The sequence below is a fragment of the Hordeum vulgare genome, chromosome 7H (assembly GCF_904849725.1).
Source record: "Hordeum vulgare subsp. vulgare chromosome 7H, MorexV3_pseudomolecules_assembly, whole genome shotgun sequence".
Lineage (NCBI taxonomy): Eukaryota > Viridiplantae > Streptophyta > Magnoliopsida > Poales > Poaceae > Hordeum > Hordeum vulgare.
In genome coordinates this window covers 47,000,152-47,016,622 of record NC_058524.1, presented here as the reverse complement: position 1 = coordinate 47,016,622, position 16,471 = coordinate 47,000,152, and the positions used below count along the sequence as shown (strand labels likewise).

At 41.4% G+C, this 16,471-nt stretch overlaps 1 protein-coding gene across 1 annotated transcript; it reads left to right on the top strand.

Annotated features, from left to right (window-relative positions):
* The first annotated feature begins 1,278 nt into the window (after window positions 1-1,278).
* Window positions 1,279-10,199, top strand: LOC123413595 (E4 SUMO-protein ligase PIAL2-like). Its single transcript, XM_045106532.1, has 16 exons — window positions 1,279-1,582; window positions 1,697-1,769; window positions 2,721-2,786; window positions 3,296-3,361; window positions 3,475-3,557; window positions 4,022-4,073; window positions 4,259-4,324; window positions 5,402-5,469; window positions 5,553-5,601; window positions 5,769-5,853; window positions 5,947-6,045; window positions 6,156-6,207; window positions 6,916-6,967; window positions 7,052-7,168; window positions 7,254-8,075; window positions 9,137-10,199. Exons 1-16 carry the CDS (start codon window positions 1,359-1,361, stop codon window positions 9,806-9,808), a joined length of 2,646 nt encoding a protein of 881 aa, XP_044962467.1. The 5' UTR covers window positions 1,279-1,358; the 3' UTR covers window positions 9,809-10,199.
* Window positions 10,200-16,471: the final 6,272 nt, after the last annotated feature.

Here is a 16,471-nt window from a genome sequence, read left to right as displayed (position 1 = left end):
ATAATTAGAAATAAATGCAACGTCAGAGGCGATATGGGTCAAAAGGGCATGGAGGCAAGTGGAGCAGAGAGCGTGGAACACCATGAAGGGGATGCCACAAAGAGGCTACACATAACAAGGAAAAAGAGTTGGGTGTTCTCTCCAATGTTGGCAAGATCCAATGGGAGGTATTGCCGCTAGTGAAGATACTCCTTCCAATGTCGCCTAACTTCCATCCATCCTCTCCCCAAGTGACTATGCTACTTGATCTCATGGTTGAAGCTCTAGTTCATGGGCTCCTTCATGTCACACTCTAGTTCATCATGTCGTAAAACAAGCGAGTTATATCCGAGTGTTGTATATTATGACTTTGTGCATCAATTTTGAATTAAAAGTGCACAAGCAATGCAATTCATACAAGTTTTTTTCTATGATAATCCAACTATAAAGATCATATGCTATGTTTATCTACAATATTGAGCCCATGACAGTATGTTAATTAACCAATAACATGCATATGCACCATTTAATCGATGGAGCCATTCACCCGACGATGTTATATTCTGTCTGACGATCCCAATCAGGCTAGCAAAATAGTAAATATCACTCGCCTAATCACATTTTCAAGTAGTGTATGATATTCTAGGCGTAATAAGCAGCTCACTATTCTGTTATGGGTCAACTATTTTTACAAAGAAACACATGGAAACGATGGATGAACTATACGTGAGCTTGATCGTGCATAGAAGGGGAGGGAGGTGAGCGAGTGGAGAAAAGAGACACAAAGACGGCTGGCTGCCAATGTCAAAGAGAGGAGCGTGCCAATGTCGTCGTTTGGTGGTGCAGGTTTTTGTGGGGAGGGGAATGAGGTGGGGTGGCGTGGGCGGGGTGTTGGATAGGTTCGTCTTCGTAAATGTAGAGTGAGTTATGAAGATCACACCAATCGAGCGATATTAATGCATAGATAATATACGACGCATATATACAGATATGTAGACACTCTCAAAATAAGTCGAACAAAATAAACGTGAGCACTAGTCAATGAGAAAACCGATACACTATTACGTGTGCTACCCACCTGCAAATGCAAGAAACAAGAAGGAAAACCAATTTTCTCTCAAAAAAAAACGAAGAAGAAGGAAAACCAATTTACGTATACCAGCTGGCAACCGCCGCGCAGGAGACCGCCCCCAAACCGCCCGCTGACGCGTATTCCCAACATTTTCTCTCCCGTAAATAACCTCTCCTCCTCGTCATCCATACGCCACACCCCCACCCCACCAAAACCACCCGCAGCGGTTCCGCTACGAGTACTCGCCTCCCCTCCCCTGTCCCCACCGCCTCCCCTCCCGAGGAGAGACAGCCAGCCAGGCCGGGCCATGTCCGGCGCCGCCGCCGCCCTAGCCTCCCAGCACCAGCCCTCCCCTGCCCCGGCGCAGCCGCAGCCACAGCAGCAGCAGGCCAGGGAGCAGCTGCAGAAGGCGGTCTCCATGAACTCGGCCCGCCTCCAGGCCATCCGCGAGCGGATCAGGGGCCACTTCCGCGGCGGCTCCTGCTCGCTCCCGCCCGCCGACCTCTCCCACCTCATCTACGCCCTCGCCAGGTCCGCCCCCCCACCCGCATTACCCCTCCTCCCCCCCTAATCCCCCCTAGGGTTTTTGGGCCGCGGCGCGGCGGCTCCTCGCCTAACTTTTTCCCCCCCGCCGCGTGCTTGCAGGGGGATCGACTACGCGCTGTCGGCCGGCGACATACCCAAGATCGCGACCGACATACCGGACACTCTGAGAAAGGTGAGCCGCGCCTGTCCCCTTCCCCTGCCGGACAAATCCCCCTTGTTTTGTTCCGCGCGGTCTTCTCAATTTCTGGTGCCTTTTGGAGGACGGCCGGTCCGTATAGCGGCTTTCAAACGGACATGGCAGTTTCTGCTGGCGAGTCCTGTTATTAGACAGTAACCGCCCTTCCTTGCTTATGATTCATTGCTCGTGTGACTCACCACGGCAGCTACAAGTTTAATGTGTTGTAGAAGTGGTATGCACATTTGGTGTAGCGGCAATTGGGTTTTCCATTGTAAAGCTAGTTTTTTTTTTTTTTACCCTTGGACCTTCTGCGAATGCGCTTGCTTTTGTCTAAAATTGCAAAGCTCTGTAATTGTGGGGCTCAGCAGTGTGCTCTGTTAATTCAAGTACACCACCAATTTCGTAGCGTAGAGATAACTAGTTGACCTCCAAAGTTAAGGAAACTCATATGAGAGTCTTAACTTTTAACTTCAAAATTGAAGTGACATTACTTTCCCTTTTAATTACTATAATAGCGGATGCTCTTCGGAGGATTCTTGTTCCTAATTTCACAGGAAATCATGTTAGATTTGTGATTCTGTTGTTCATATGCCTTCTCTGTTAATAAGTGACCTAATCAAGGGGGTAATATAGTCTTTGCCAGGCGTCACCTTGTTTTGTGCAATACCCGAAATTACCTGTCTATTCAGGATATGGGTCAATATATTTTGTATTTTCAAACTTCTTTTCTTCTTCTTCTTCTGGGGAACACCTGCTAACTTTGTTACTTTCTAGATTTGTTGTATGAGGTACCTAGCATATGACTTGTACATTTATGAATTTTGACCTTGAATTATGTTTTCCATTCGTTGTGGGTGGATAATTTGTTTATGCAGTAAATTAAGTCGTGGTCAGCATTTTGTGTACTTCTGTGCTATTAATTTGAACTCTACCACTATTTACCAGGTATATGAGCTGAGGAAGGATCCATTTCTACAATCTGCTGTCATGGTACTGATCATATCATGCAAGGTAAATCACCTATCATGCCAGTCATGTGTTAGTACTTAGTACCACTTAGAAACTTTTTCCCAAACTAGAACACAATTACATACGAGGAATTATCCGTTTATATAGTCATGTTTCAGTCATGTTGGTTTATTTGAAAAATCCAATTGTAAACAGACTTATAGTGAAGAACACATTTTCTTCCGCGTCTGCATAGATGATTATGTGTATCATCAACATATTATTTGCTTCAACCCAATGTTTGCTATAAAACAATTACCATCTATCCATTGATCCTACCCATGCGTGTTAGTTTTCTTCAACTGTATAATTTACCTTTGAGTTGTTTCAAGTAATTCAAAGTGTTACATGCATATGTTGATTAGGTTATATGCCAAAGTTACGATTTTTCATGCATCTGTTGATTATGTTATATGCAAGGTTACAATTTGTCTCTTGAGCTTGTTTTTCAAACATAATATGTGGCCCTCCCACTAAAAAGTTAATCTGCTAATGTATGTGCTGTTTTGCAGAATGCTTGTAAAAACAAATGGTTTCAGCCTTCAGATTACATTGATATTCTCAGAATGGCTGATGAGGTGTGTATTGCTTGGTTTCTTCTTTTATTTGCATTGTTCTGTGCATGTCTGTAGACTTGGGTGGTGGCATGGCCATATCGTCTTACCTAGTTATAATTTATCTTGGCATGAAGTTATCTGGCAGCTTCTGCACGAACAGTAGCGAACCAGCTAATGACAGCACCATTCTTGAAGTCATTTCAACAGTAATGCCAAGGTAAGGAGGGAATCTCTTTCACTGGATGTTTACATGTTGCCATCACATTCCCTGTTGTCTAGTTTTATGTAAATCTTAATACAAAATGAAATTAGAACCACAAAAAACCTGAGATTGGAAAGCCCATTTTCGTGAAACATGTTTTACTGTCTGATTAAACACTTCAGACTTTTAATTCAGGGTGACATGGATATCTCATATCATGCTTCAAGGTCAAAATGTGAAAATAGTACTTGAAGGATGATATGAAATCCAAATATTGTGTAGCTTAGAGTCAGTATTTTTCGAAATTTGAAGCTATAAATTTAAAATGTCAAGTTCCCATTTTCAGTTGTTTAGGTTAGTATTCACAACACAAATTTAAATAAATATATTTGAACCCATTTGGTTATAATATGATCAACCAAAGTCGTTCATTAGCTTCGTGACACATTTTATTTGTTTTAATGTGGTCCTGCTTGTAGGTACTATCCTAAGTTGAAGTTCGACCGTCTAATCACTTCGCTGGAAGCAAAGGTGGTCAATCTGTTAGTATCTTATGTGTGCTATTCTTCCTGATAAAGTTCTCTAATTTGTTATGATCACTCACGCCCACTTTTTTGCATTCTTACATCCTCATGTGGGAGGACATATATTGATAAGCGACAAAGCTTTGTTTCATAACTGTAGCCTGGCTTTGATATACCTGTCTGTACTTACAGGTCGGATATGATATTTTGATGGCTGACTTCTTTATTCATAGAAATCTACCTAAACATGAAAAGATTGTAAGTACCATTCCAGGGAAAAATATTTATTTTACTAAATTTCAGCGTGGATGCTATTTGAACTGCCTTTGTACTGATTTAAACAAGTGTTGATGCTATTTAAACTGCCCATGTACTGATTTAAACAAGTGTTAATGCTATTTAAGTGTTTTACTTGGCTGTGTCAACAAGTGTTGATGCTATTTAAACTGCTCATGTACTGATTTAAACAAGTGTTGATGCCATTTAATTATTCTGCATGACTTGTCTTAACAAGTGTTTAATGATATTTAAACTGCTCATGTACTGATATTCTTGTTTTGCTATTATACTATTCACTTAATTATAAGTTTTTCTTTTGAGTTTCTTGACCAAAAGGATGAGTTACTTTGACACAGCCTCTTAGGTATTTTTACAACGTTTCACATAACACTGTAGCATTATGTTCTGTTCACATCGGTTAGTTTTGCATTAATGTCTCTTGCATTTGACTTCATACTGGGGAACTGAATATTTTTAATTTGTTGTGTCTGCATGTTGCCCACTCTCGTCCTGTTTACCGTGATACCTCTTCTGGAATAGTGTCCAAAAGATTTTGGGACCATCTAGCTGTCAGTAACAACTAATAGTTGCACAGATTCTGCTTGTATGCTCATTATTCCAAAATCTCTGATCTGTATGCCTTTGTTGTTTATTGAGTGATCGGATAGTACAAGGCTATTGTGGGAGTTCGGTAGCACTCCCACTCCACGACTACTCCCTTTGTTTCAAATTATTTGTATTTCTAGCCCAACTCAGATCACTTTAAGTTTGAGCAAGTATATGGAAACCTATACCAATATCTGCAACACCAAATTAGTTTTATTGGGTTCATCATAAAATATATTTCTGTATTATTATATACTTGATGTTTTAAATATTAGCACATTTTTCTATATACTTGGTTGAACACAGGGAAGCCTGACTTGAGAGAAACTAGAACTCAAAATAATTTGGAATGGAGTATGTATTATAATCCTCTTATTGATTTTATCTTTCAATGTCATTGTCTCATGTTGTTATATCCAGTAGATTTATTGGTTCTCTCACCTTCTGCAGTGTCTAGTTGTTGTCCAAAAGGAAAATTTAGATGTCTCATCATGTATCGCAAGCCCCCCGCATGTGAGGTGCATTACTTTCTTTGCTTTGATGCTTGATAATGTTATGCCAAGAGACACATGCCTGATGCCTGATGTTTTTTATGTTTCAGCTTTTTAGTAAACGGAAAAGGTGTTGACAAGAGGACTAATGTTTCAATGGTTAGCGTCCCACTTGACTAAATTACTTTTTGTTTGAAGAAAAACCATTGCCTTCCACTTCCTGCCGTTTTTTTTGCTTTATCACAAAGCCCCGTGCACCCTGTGGACAGGGGTTAATCTTCAGTTCTCAAGTAAGCTTAGTTCATGGCATTTCAAATAATGAACAGGAAACAGGACCCCAGTTCCCCACTGATATCACCAAGATGCTCAAATATGGTGCAAACATCGTACAAGCTGTTGGGTATTTTACTGGTATGTTTGGTGATGACGTTTTGTGTGTTTTCCTTTCTTATTCAGAAGCACACATCAAATTCTATCATGTGCTGATTTAGCTTCATATTGCAGCTAACTACATCATAGCTATAGCAGTTGTGAACAATTTGATGTCTTTTGATGCTCCAAAACTCAGTGACTATGCCCAACCAGTCACAACAGATCTTCCTGGTAGGTCATTAAGTTTAGCTCTTTAATTTTATGTTATGCTTTGACAATTTCTTGACTGAAATCTGGAATAACATTTTTTTTCAAATTCCTCATTGTGAACTTTTATGTAGATTCAGAGATACTTGAAGGGCCATCAAGAGTTTCCCTAAAGTGCCCCATAAGGTACTGTATGTTCAGGACATGTACTTTGCTGTATTATGTTTGAATTTACTTACTCTAAGTTAATAAAACTTGGGTGCCTAGCCACCTACAATCCTGTTATATTACATACATACTCCCTCCTTTCCTGAATATAAGGTACATAAATTTTTTCGTGCAAGTCAAACATATGTATGTTTGACCAAGATTATAGAATAAAATATCAATGTCCACAATACTAAATAAATAAAATATGAAAATACTTTGCATGATGGATCTAATGATGCAAATTTGGTATTGTAGATATTAATACATTTTCTTAAAACTTGATCAAACATGCACAAGTTTGACTTCTGAAAAAACTAATACACCTTATATTTTGGAACGGAGGGAGTATATTACAAGGTCCCAAGTAAGCTCTTGCATGTAATACGACAAATAACCTCTATACAAACTATTCTTTGTCATTGATCTGCATTAATTAATTCTGTTCTATGTCTGGTTGCCAATGTAGAAGTTGCAACTGTTTATCATGCATGTGTATGTGACTCTGGTAATCTTACACAAACCCAATTTGGACAATTTATTCACATTATAATGACTACTCTGATACTCCATGTGTCTGTCTAGACTGTTGGTTATTCGGTTTCGGTTTTGTAAATTCAACCTCTGCTTATTGGAATGGAAAATGCTAATGAGCTGCACTTGATTTTCTTCTTTTTGTTATTGCAGTTTAAGGCGTATGCAAACACCAGTTAAAGGCCGCCTATGCAAACACCATCAGGTACATATTCTATCTGTTTATTTGTATTCATGGATTGAGCCTTTTCCTTCTAGACAGAAATAATAATATGGCTGTTTTGCGTAGTGTTTTGATTATGACAGTTACATGGATATTAACTTGAGGAAACCAACCTGGCGCTGTCCATTTTGTAATACTCCTTCAAATTTCATTGACATTCGAATTGATCAAGAGATGGCCAAGGCAAGTTGTATAATGAATCTGTAGTTCTGTACATGTTTTCATCTGATTATTATGTTTTACTATGTGATTGATCTCCTTGTTTCAGATTTTACAAGAGACTGGTAATGATGTCATGGATGTTCTCATCTTCCCTGATGGATCTTGGAAAGCTGTTTCAGTTCATGATGAGAAATCAGATAAACATGCTGACGTAATTCAGCAGAATGGGGATACTGTAGAAACTGATGCAACTCCTTCGGGTGTTATAGACCTAATAAACAAGGATGATGATGGTGATGTGCCTATGAGCTCAGCATCTCCCTCGGAAGATTTGAAGCCTGTGTTGAATAATGAAGATATATCTGTCATGGACTATCTTCCGGATTTCCCTCTAAGCACAGCCGCTCAGTCTGAAGATATGTATGCAGGAGGTGGAACTTCAACTTCTGGCCAGAATTCGTTACTATCATCTAGTGGTGCACCTGGCTCTAGTTCAATTGGGACCTTAGAGTCTATTCTCCCTAGAGATATCCTGCAAATGCAACCTGCTACCACACGTGCTATCTCTCCTTCTGAAACCTCCAATTCAACATCTGCCATGCAACAAGTTTCACAAGGATACCCCAATGTTATACAGATGCAATCACAGCTAGATTCTGTATTTCGGTCAGCACATCATACTAGAAATGTCAGGAGAGAGCCTATAGCAGTCCAGGCTCTAGCAGTGCCATATTCATCTAGAAGGGTGCAGGCAAATGTCTCGAATTGTCCGCCTCCCATCCCACAGTCCATTTCACCTTCTTCAAACTACCAAACACATCATGTGACAAATGCAGACAGTGTAATCACATCGATGGTTAATGGTGCTGGGCCACTCTCAAGGGCTCCTGATGGTTCCTCACCATTCCATCTACAGTCGACACAACAGGTAATTTTACTCTTCTGAAGGCCCTATGGCATGCTATTTACGAACATAGTGTAGCATTGCATTGTTTTATCTTGCAATATACTCCCTCCGTTTCTTTTTACTCCGCGTATAAGATTTGGTCAAAGTCAAACAACTTAAAGTTTGACCAAATTTATATAAAAAATATAAATATCTACTATATTAAAATTATATAGTATGAAAATACATCTCGTGATGCATCTGATAGTATTGATTTCATGTTGTGAATGTTGATATTTTTTAATATAAAGTTATTCAAACTTTACAAAGCTTGACTTTGACCAAATCTTATATGCAGACTAAAAAGAAACGGAGGGAGTACTTACTGTTCATATCATATTAAATGCTCTCTCTCTAAAGTAGTGATCTAAAACGGCTTTGGTGATCTAAAACGTCTCATATTTGTTTACAGAGGGAATATATATTTACTCACATTAGAACTAGTTGATGACTTTACTTTTATGCAAAACCATGTGATAAGTCACTGGAGCTCCATAACTGGTACTCCCTCTGTTCCTAAATATAACACCTTTTAGAGATTCCAATATAGACCACATACAGCTGTATATAGACGAATTTTAGAGTACATTCACTCATTTTGCTCCATATGTAGTCCATATTGGAATGTCTAAAAGACATTATATTTAGGAATGGAGGGAGTAGTATGATAGTGTTTGGATGCTGAAAAATGTCTCATTTGGTTCCCGAGTTATTTGAAAATACCTGATGCCTAGTCATTTGAAAAGTTCCAGGCCCGTCATGTAATTGTATACTATCTTGCTTGTGTTTTGCAACCGCATTAAGTATTTAGCTTATGATAGTACCTGTTTTTGGCAATTAGCTGTTAGCTGTACTAGGATGTCTGTTGGCGTAGGCACCTACAATAACATTGTTGAGTAACACTACTGTAGACTGCGAGCTCACTGCAGCCAGTTTCAACTTATTAAAAAGAAATGGAACTAAATTTTCTCTGTATTTTTGCCTGGATTGAATTTATCTTGATAAACAACATTTCTTGATGGACTTGCATATAATGCTGGCAGGATATGCGCAACATGCCAAACCATCAACGTGGCCGGGTTATGGGCCTTGCTGCAAATTCCTTCATGCGTCTGAGACCGCCGACGGGAGTCCCAGGACAGGGTAGAGGTGCTAATGCCTATGGAGCTCCCTACCCTCAACAATATCAGCAATATGACCAGCGACAATTCGACAATCTAATAGGCCAACTGGTGAACCGAGGCAGTGCAGTTAGTCAGGCCACACCAGGCCATCTCTACATTCCCCAGCAGAGCCAGGCAATGAGAACGCAAGCAGTGTCCCGACCGTCAACTCCACCAGTGCAACCGCGCGTGCAGTCTCCTGGCCTAGCACCTGCTGCTCCGCGTGTGCAGTCTCCTGGTCTAGCACCACCAGTGCAACCACGTGTGCAGTCTCCTGGCCTAGCACCTGCTGCTCCGCGTGTGCAGTCTCCTGGTTTAGCACCACCAGTGCAACCGCGAGTGCAGTCTCCTGGTCTACCACCTTCTCCGACTCCCGTTATGCCCCTGTTCGAGGAACCTGATGTCCCGGAGATCGAGATGGATCCGAACTGGCAGCCCACGGGACAGATGAGGGGGAGCCTGGTAGGCTCTGCTTACGATCAAGCAATCGAACGGTATCTGCAGCCTGGTGGTGGTCAGCGGACAAACCAGACTCGACCACCTGGCAGGTAAACATATGGCTCTGGATTTAGAGAGGCTAACATGGATCTGCGTGTGTGGGTGGCTCTGAACTCAGAACTCGTCTGATCTGCGGTTAGATATTAACGTTCTTAGTTCTGTTATGTTAGGTTTCGAATGTAGGGAGTACTGGAAGTCTAGTAAAGTGCTCTGCTGGCTGACCAGCAGGCATTTTTTCGTGTAGCAGTTCATGTGCTGCTTAGCGTACATCTGTTGTTGTGTAATGGAGTAGTATAATTATGTCAGCACGCTTCTCTGCTGGGATGTGCATGCAGGTCGCATTCTTAACGTAACAATTGGAACTGTCACTTGGATAAATTGCCCAGGAATATATCGAAAAATGCCAACGAAGGCCGAGCTCTAGTGAGCTTGTTTTCAAATTTTACTTTTTTGGAGCGTGAAAAATTCTAATTTTATTTGTGAACACGCACGCACATGTACACTATGTATGTGTAAAATTTCACGGCATTACACTTTTACGTGTGGCGTGCAGAAAAAAGGCAAATGCACATTTTTAAATGGGCCTTGTATTTTGTTTTTTATACAGCCTACAAATCACAACATTTTTTTGATGAAATTCAGCATGTTCCTGCGTATATATGTATGTTCCCATGATTTTTTTCTTCAGATTTTTCTAAAACATTTAAATATGCTTTTTGATATTTTCAAAATAGTCATCTTATTTTTTCGTTGAGCTGAAAAAGGTAGTTGATCTTTGTTCATCTTTAATAGTGTTGAAATAAAGATCGACAGAGAAGTTCACACACAATAAAATGAATCAAGTGTCCTCTTTATTAGATGGTAACTGCTATTTATACAAGGGAGGGGACGCCAGTAGAGAGGCGTTTGTTTGAGAAGGTGTCTGTTGAACAAAGAACCGGCGCAGCAGTTTGCAACTGCCTGCGGTTAGTGCAAGCAGGGATTAATCCCTTAATGCCTATGTTATTTAATCTTAACACCCCCCTAATCCATGCTTGTCCAGGTAGCATCATCATCTTGAAAGAGTCTCCTCTAAAAACCCTGTGGAAAAAATATGAGGAGTATATTGATTGATATGTTGCAAAAACTCCTTTAAACCCAATGGAAAAAATAAGAAGAAGATGATGCAACATATAATGGTTATTATCAATTTTTAACTCAATACGAGAAAACCCATAGAGTTCAAATGACAATAAATATGTCGTATATACTTTCCTAAAAACCCCGGTGGAGAAAACATAAAGTATGACATATGATCTCATGTTGATATTACCTCATTAAATAACTTTATGAGAACCTGTAAAGTAAACTCATGAAGAAAAAAAGAGTATAATATGATGCATTGATCAGGAACAATTCAGGAAGATACTCCCCCTGATTCTTGTAAATTTCGAAGTCGTCACATACCAACTCCATGAACACATTTCTGGATCATAGAAATTGGTAGAGACCCGATGAACAAATCAGTCGCATAATTTGACTTGCAAGATATGCAATATAGTGATATTGCTTATTATGTAACCTGTTTGCAACCGGGCAACACAAGAAACATTATTGTTGAAATAATGGTTGGTGGATGTAGCCATGAGGTCTATTTCGAAGACTCTTCATGAGAGGGCTACCACACCTAGTATGAACTCAGTATGTCGGTTGTACCATATGTACCGACAACAATAAGTCTTATGATGACTTACTGATTTTTACACAATGTATGTTGCATTTTGCATTTCGATTCAGAAGTGAGATTCCATTGGGAATCAATCATATATGTCTGAATCTAGTGATCCTGATGGATATGTGATCACTACATCTATCAACTGCAGAGATAGATGATTTTGTACCGCCAATGATATAAATTATCAGAAAGAGATTCCACCTCTGGAGAATAGTTGGGTATCTGCGTGAACCCTTGTGCTACAATACTTGCTCTATGTTTCACCACCTTGTTGTTCTCAATTCTATTTCCAGAAGAAAATTGGTGTAGGTACTGCTTATGAATACCTTGCCATTATTGAGCAAGATTATTTCTACCTAGATTATATCCTTTGCTTGAGTTCAGTCCCAGTGTTGTTCACACTATGCCATGGCCATGGTCTTGGACCTCAATCATGTGAAAGGTTTTGCAATCTAGTTGAGAAATGTATGTCGACAATTGTAGACTTCCGGTTATATGATTCTCCAGAATCCATATATAAATATATAGTTGATGGAAATATCGTTACCCATGGTGACTGCTTGCGATTTCCCAATGCGATTGAGTCAGGTATTCCGATGTCCCGGTCATTGTGTGTACTATGACCTGGGTTGATGGAGGTTTCCCATCTACTGGGTATATACTACCCATTAGGTGTCTGTCAACGTGAAGTTGACATGCATTTACTGATTCATAGGCCTTGATGTCCTTGCTTGCGAGAAGCTCAATCCTGATGTACTTTTGCCATACATCTCCCCATGTTGCATCGAACGGGGAGTAGAGTGGTTTTTGTTGGTACCTCCACTCTTTCAGGCGTACTTTGCCAGGATTGTAGGATTGGGTGACACCATTATAGTCAGTAAATGAATCTGGCAGATTATTTGCAATGTGCTGCAAATCTTTTGAACGCATGGTTAAGATCTTTGAGTACGTGGATTTGAGGCAGAAATGTGTTGAACATTCCACTAATTTCCTGGCATTACTTATGATACTTGAATTCTCCCCCTAATGCCTGGAAATATTCCTCATGAATCAGCATACTGGCCTTGAATAACTCCCCATGCGAGGGCTTGAGGTATTGACGGAAATACAGTTATTCCTCACATAGATCCTAACTATATGTTGAGGGGCCAATGATGTATGCCGGGTGGTGATGTCGGCATGCAACCGAATTACCGCAGATGGGAAATACTTGGTAGATTTCCACGTATCAAAGATAGAGGGGAATAATATTATGCAGTTCTGTCATGAGCGTGTAAAAATGCATGACTCCAACGTCAAGTTGGTAAGTTGCAATTTCAAAATAAAGATCATGTAATGAGCTTAATTCTTTGGATATAGGATTCTACAAAACCATTTTGAGTCTAGACATTAGGACAAATTGCCAAACTTCAATCCAAGGGCCATAGAGAAGGCACTCAAGGAGAATTCTGCAATGTTATCCATTCGATTTGCGTGAAATCGATGTCAGGATAATGAGCCAATGGTTTTGTGTGAGTAAATCACACACTCAAGACCATCATGTATATATGTCTTTTAGAACCATGGAATGCCTGAATAGTCTAGTCAATGAATGGGAAGAGTCACTTACCTCAACTTGATGCATTCAAGGAGTCTAAGTGGTTCAACGTAGACTTTAAGGTGCGCAAGACTTAAAATTAGCTTCCTCATGTCACATGTAGTGCACATAAAATCCAAATATTGTTAGAATTTAGCATCATAATAATCATAAACCAATGGAATTGCTGATAGTTTTGGTTTCAGCCCAATGTCTGGATGACCAAGGCGAGTATGCCAAGTTTGTCATGTACAAGACATTATGGAAAACTATTTCGGACGCAACATGTGCTACGGGTTTTGTAGTATGCGTAGTACAATCCAGATGACACATAAAGAATGTGCTTTCCATATTCGTTGTATATGGTAAAGAGAAGTTATTTCTCTTTGTTGTCATCATAAGTTTCGCTATGGAGACTATTTTGACGAACACCTCTATAGTTTAGTAGGGTACGAGTTAAACCAGGAGCAATAAAGCATCCTGACATTACTCGAGTACCCAGAGGGATATTAAATATGACTCGAGTTGAGCCAACAAGTACCTCATCGCGTCTAGCGATTTTTAAATATCTCATTTCTCTCAATGAGAGTGGAAACATTGGACTTCCCTGAGTATAGAGTTTGTGGTGCATATGTTGTTGAGGCATAGTTTATGCCTAAGTAATTTTGGTGATTGATGACAGTACCATACAGGACTAATCGTGTGTGTCAAGGTTTCACGCAACACTCGTCAACGGCACAAGACGACACGACTCCTCTCTTCTGGAACGGAAGCACGACGCCCTCCTAGATTCTCTTTATTTGAGTCATAGGAAAGCCGTACTATTAAGAGGGGATCCGTAGTGGAAAGGTTTGGATGGAATCTATCTTTGCACACGCACACCTCTCTTTCTCCCTTTCCTTTATCTTTGGAGCGGCCCTCGCCGGTTTGTTCTTAGCTTCTCTGCAAAATGGTCCCCAGCGGTAGTACCGCTGGTCCCAGCGGTAGTACCGCTGGACTGCCAGCGGTAGTACCGCTGCAGCCAGCGGTAGTACCGCCCCTGGTCAACGGTAGTACCGCTGGCTCGCGGTAGTACCGCCCCAGGTTAGCGGTAGTACCGCTCCAGGTGCCCTGTTCCACCTACCTAGCGGTAGTTCGTGGACGGACCCTTTTGCGAAGACTTTCTCGGCGGTAGTAGTGCTTTTGCACTACCAAGGGCCAGCGGTAGTACCGCTGGTGCCAGCGGTAGTACCGCTGAAAGCCCCAGCGGTAGTCCGCTGCTCCCAGCGGTAGTACCGCCAGGCAGCGGTAGTACCGCTCCTTCCCAGCGGTAGTACCGTTGGATCTCGGGCAGAGAGTGGGAAAACGGTCTGAATTTTCCCCCCACTATATAAAGTGTTCTTCTAGCTGAGGAACCTTATCTCTTACCTCTCTAAGCTCCATTGTTGCTCCACAAGCTTAAAAGTGCCCGATCTCTCTCCCTAGCCAATCAAACTTGTTGATTCTTTAGGGATTGGTTGAGAAGGCCTAGATCCACACTTCCACCAAGAGAAAAGTTGATTCCCCCACCTATCCCTTGCGGATCTTGTTACTCTTGGGTGTTTGAGCATCCTAGACGGTTGAGGTCACCTCGAAGCCATATTCCATTGTGGTGAAGCTTCGTGGTCTTGTTGGGAGCCTCCAAGCTTTGTGTGGAGTTGCCCCAACCTTGTTTGTACAGGTTCGGTCGCCGCCTTCAAGGGCACCTATAGTGGAATCACGGTACCTTGCATCGTGCGAGGGCGTGAGGAGAATACGGTGGCCTTATTTTGGGGAGCATTGTGCCTCCACACCGCTCCAACGGAGACGTACTTCCTGTCAAAGGGAAGGAACTTCGGTAACACATCCTCGTCTCCATCAGTTCCACTTGTGGTTATCTCTAACCTTTACTTTGTATTTGCTTTTACTTGTGACTATATCTTACTTGTCTTAATAGGTCTTGTTGATAGCTTCTATAGGGGTCACCTCTTTGTCATATTATTTGTGAACCCGTATAGTGTTTACCTTAACTTGTTAAGATTAATTAAAAAGTGGTCGTTGTCTATTCACCCCCCCTCTAGCCAACCATATCGATCCTTTCAATTGGTATTAGAGCCACGTCTCTTTATTAAGGGTTTAACCACCCGAAGAGTATGGAAGGCGAAGAGGAAGTGAACCATGGGCAACCCGAGGGCATGGACTTGACTTCGGTCACAAGGGACGACTTGAATACGGCTATGGCAGCCCTCAAGACGTCCTTGACGAGCGAAGTCAAAACCATGCTTAAGGAATTAATTGATGGTCTTAAAAGTTCACCCGAACCGGCTTTAGTGGTTAAACCCACCATTTCCGATTCGGAGGCCAACTCCTCTAAGGAAGCGGCTAAAGGTATGCAACCTGCTTCACCTCACGAAAAGGATGGGACTGGAACACATGCCTCTGTTCCACCTCCCATGACTTATGGAGGACCCGTTCTCGCACCTCGTCTTAATCCTGTTGGTCCTCCTCCTAAACTTGTGAAAGGTGACTTTGCTAACTGGGTATTTTCTATTAAGTCTCATTTGAATCACAGCTCAACAAACTTGTGGAGAATTATCGAGCAAGGATATTACCCCCATGACCCAAGCAACCTCACTCCAAGAGAAGATGCAGACAATCAATATAATCACTCTACGCTGTTTATCCTTCAGTCTGCTGTGCCACCTGAAGATCTTCCCCACTTACGTCCCTTCACATTGGCCAAGGATTGTTGGGAGCATATTATGGTGTTGTATAAGGGAAGCTCAAGTATTCAACGATCCAACTATGAAGTGATACTTGATCAGGCCGATGAGTTTGTGATGAAGGAAGAAGAGGACCCTCGTGATCTCTATCGGAGGGTGACTGCTATTGCTGTGGCACTAAAGGATCATGGAAGTAAGGATGTGGATGACACTTGGGTCAAACGCAAGTTTCTCAAAGCCATCATGCCTTTCAACAAAGCCATGTCATCTGTCATTCGTCAGCGGCCAGACTTTCACTCTTTGTCTTCCAGTGAAGTGTTGGATGAGTTAATTGCAATGTCAATCATGAACGAAACAGCCGACAATGCACTTGCTCGTGTCCGATCAAAAACCACTTCACCCAAACTTGCGTTGAAAGCAAGAGTAATGCTTGAAGAAGAAGAAGAAGAAGATGAGGAAGAGGAGAGCTGCCCGGAAGACACAAAGTATGCCTATCATGAGCACATGGCTCTTGCATCAAGGCAATTCTGGGGAAATAAAAGGAACTCAAGACCAACCTTCAACAAGAACAACTCAAGTGGTTTCAAACCCAAACAACGAGTAAGGACATGTTATAACTGTGGCAACGTGAGTCACTTCGTGGCAGAATGTCCATATGAGAAGAGAGAAGACAATGGAGGCAAGATCATTCGCAAAGACAAAACCAA

Bases quoted from the DNA above. Each gene is read 5' to 3' on its own strand.
- LOC123413595 (XM_045106532.1), top strand. From the start codon at position 1,359: ATGTCCGGCGCCGCCGCCGCCCTAGCCTCCCAGCACCAGCCCTCCCCT. The intron at 5,602-5,768 runs GTTAGCGTCCCA...AATAATGAACAG, and splicing joins AGAGGACTAATGTTTCAATG to GAAACAGGACCCCAGTTCCC. The intron at 8,076-9,136 runs GTAATTTTACTC...TAATGCTGGCAG, and splicing joins ATCTACAGTCGACACAACAG to GATATGCGCAACATGCCAAA.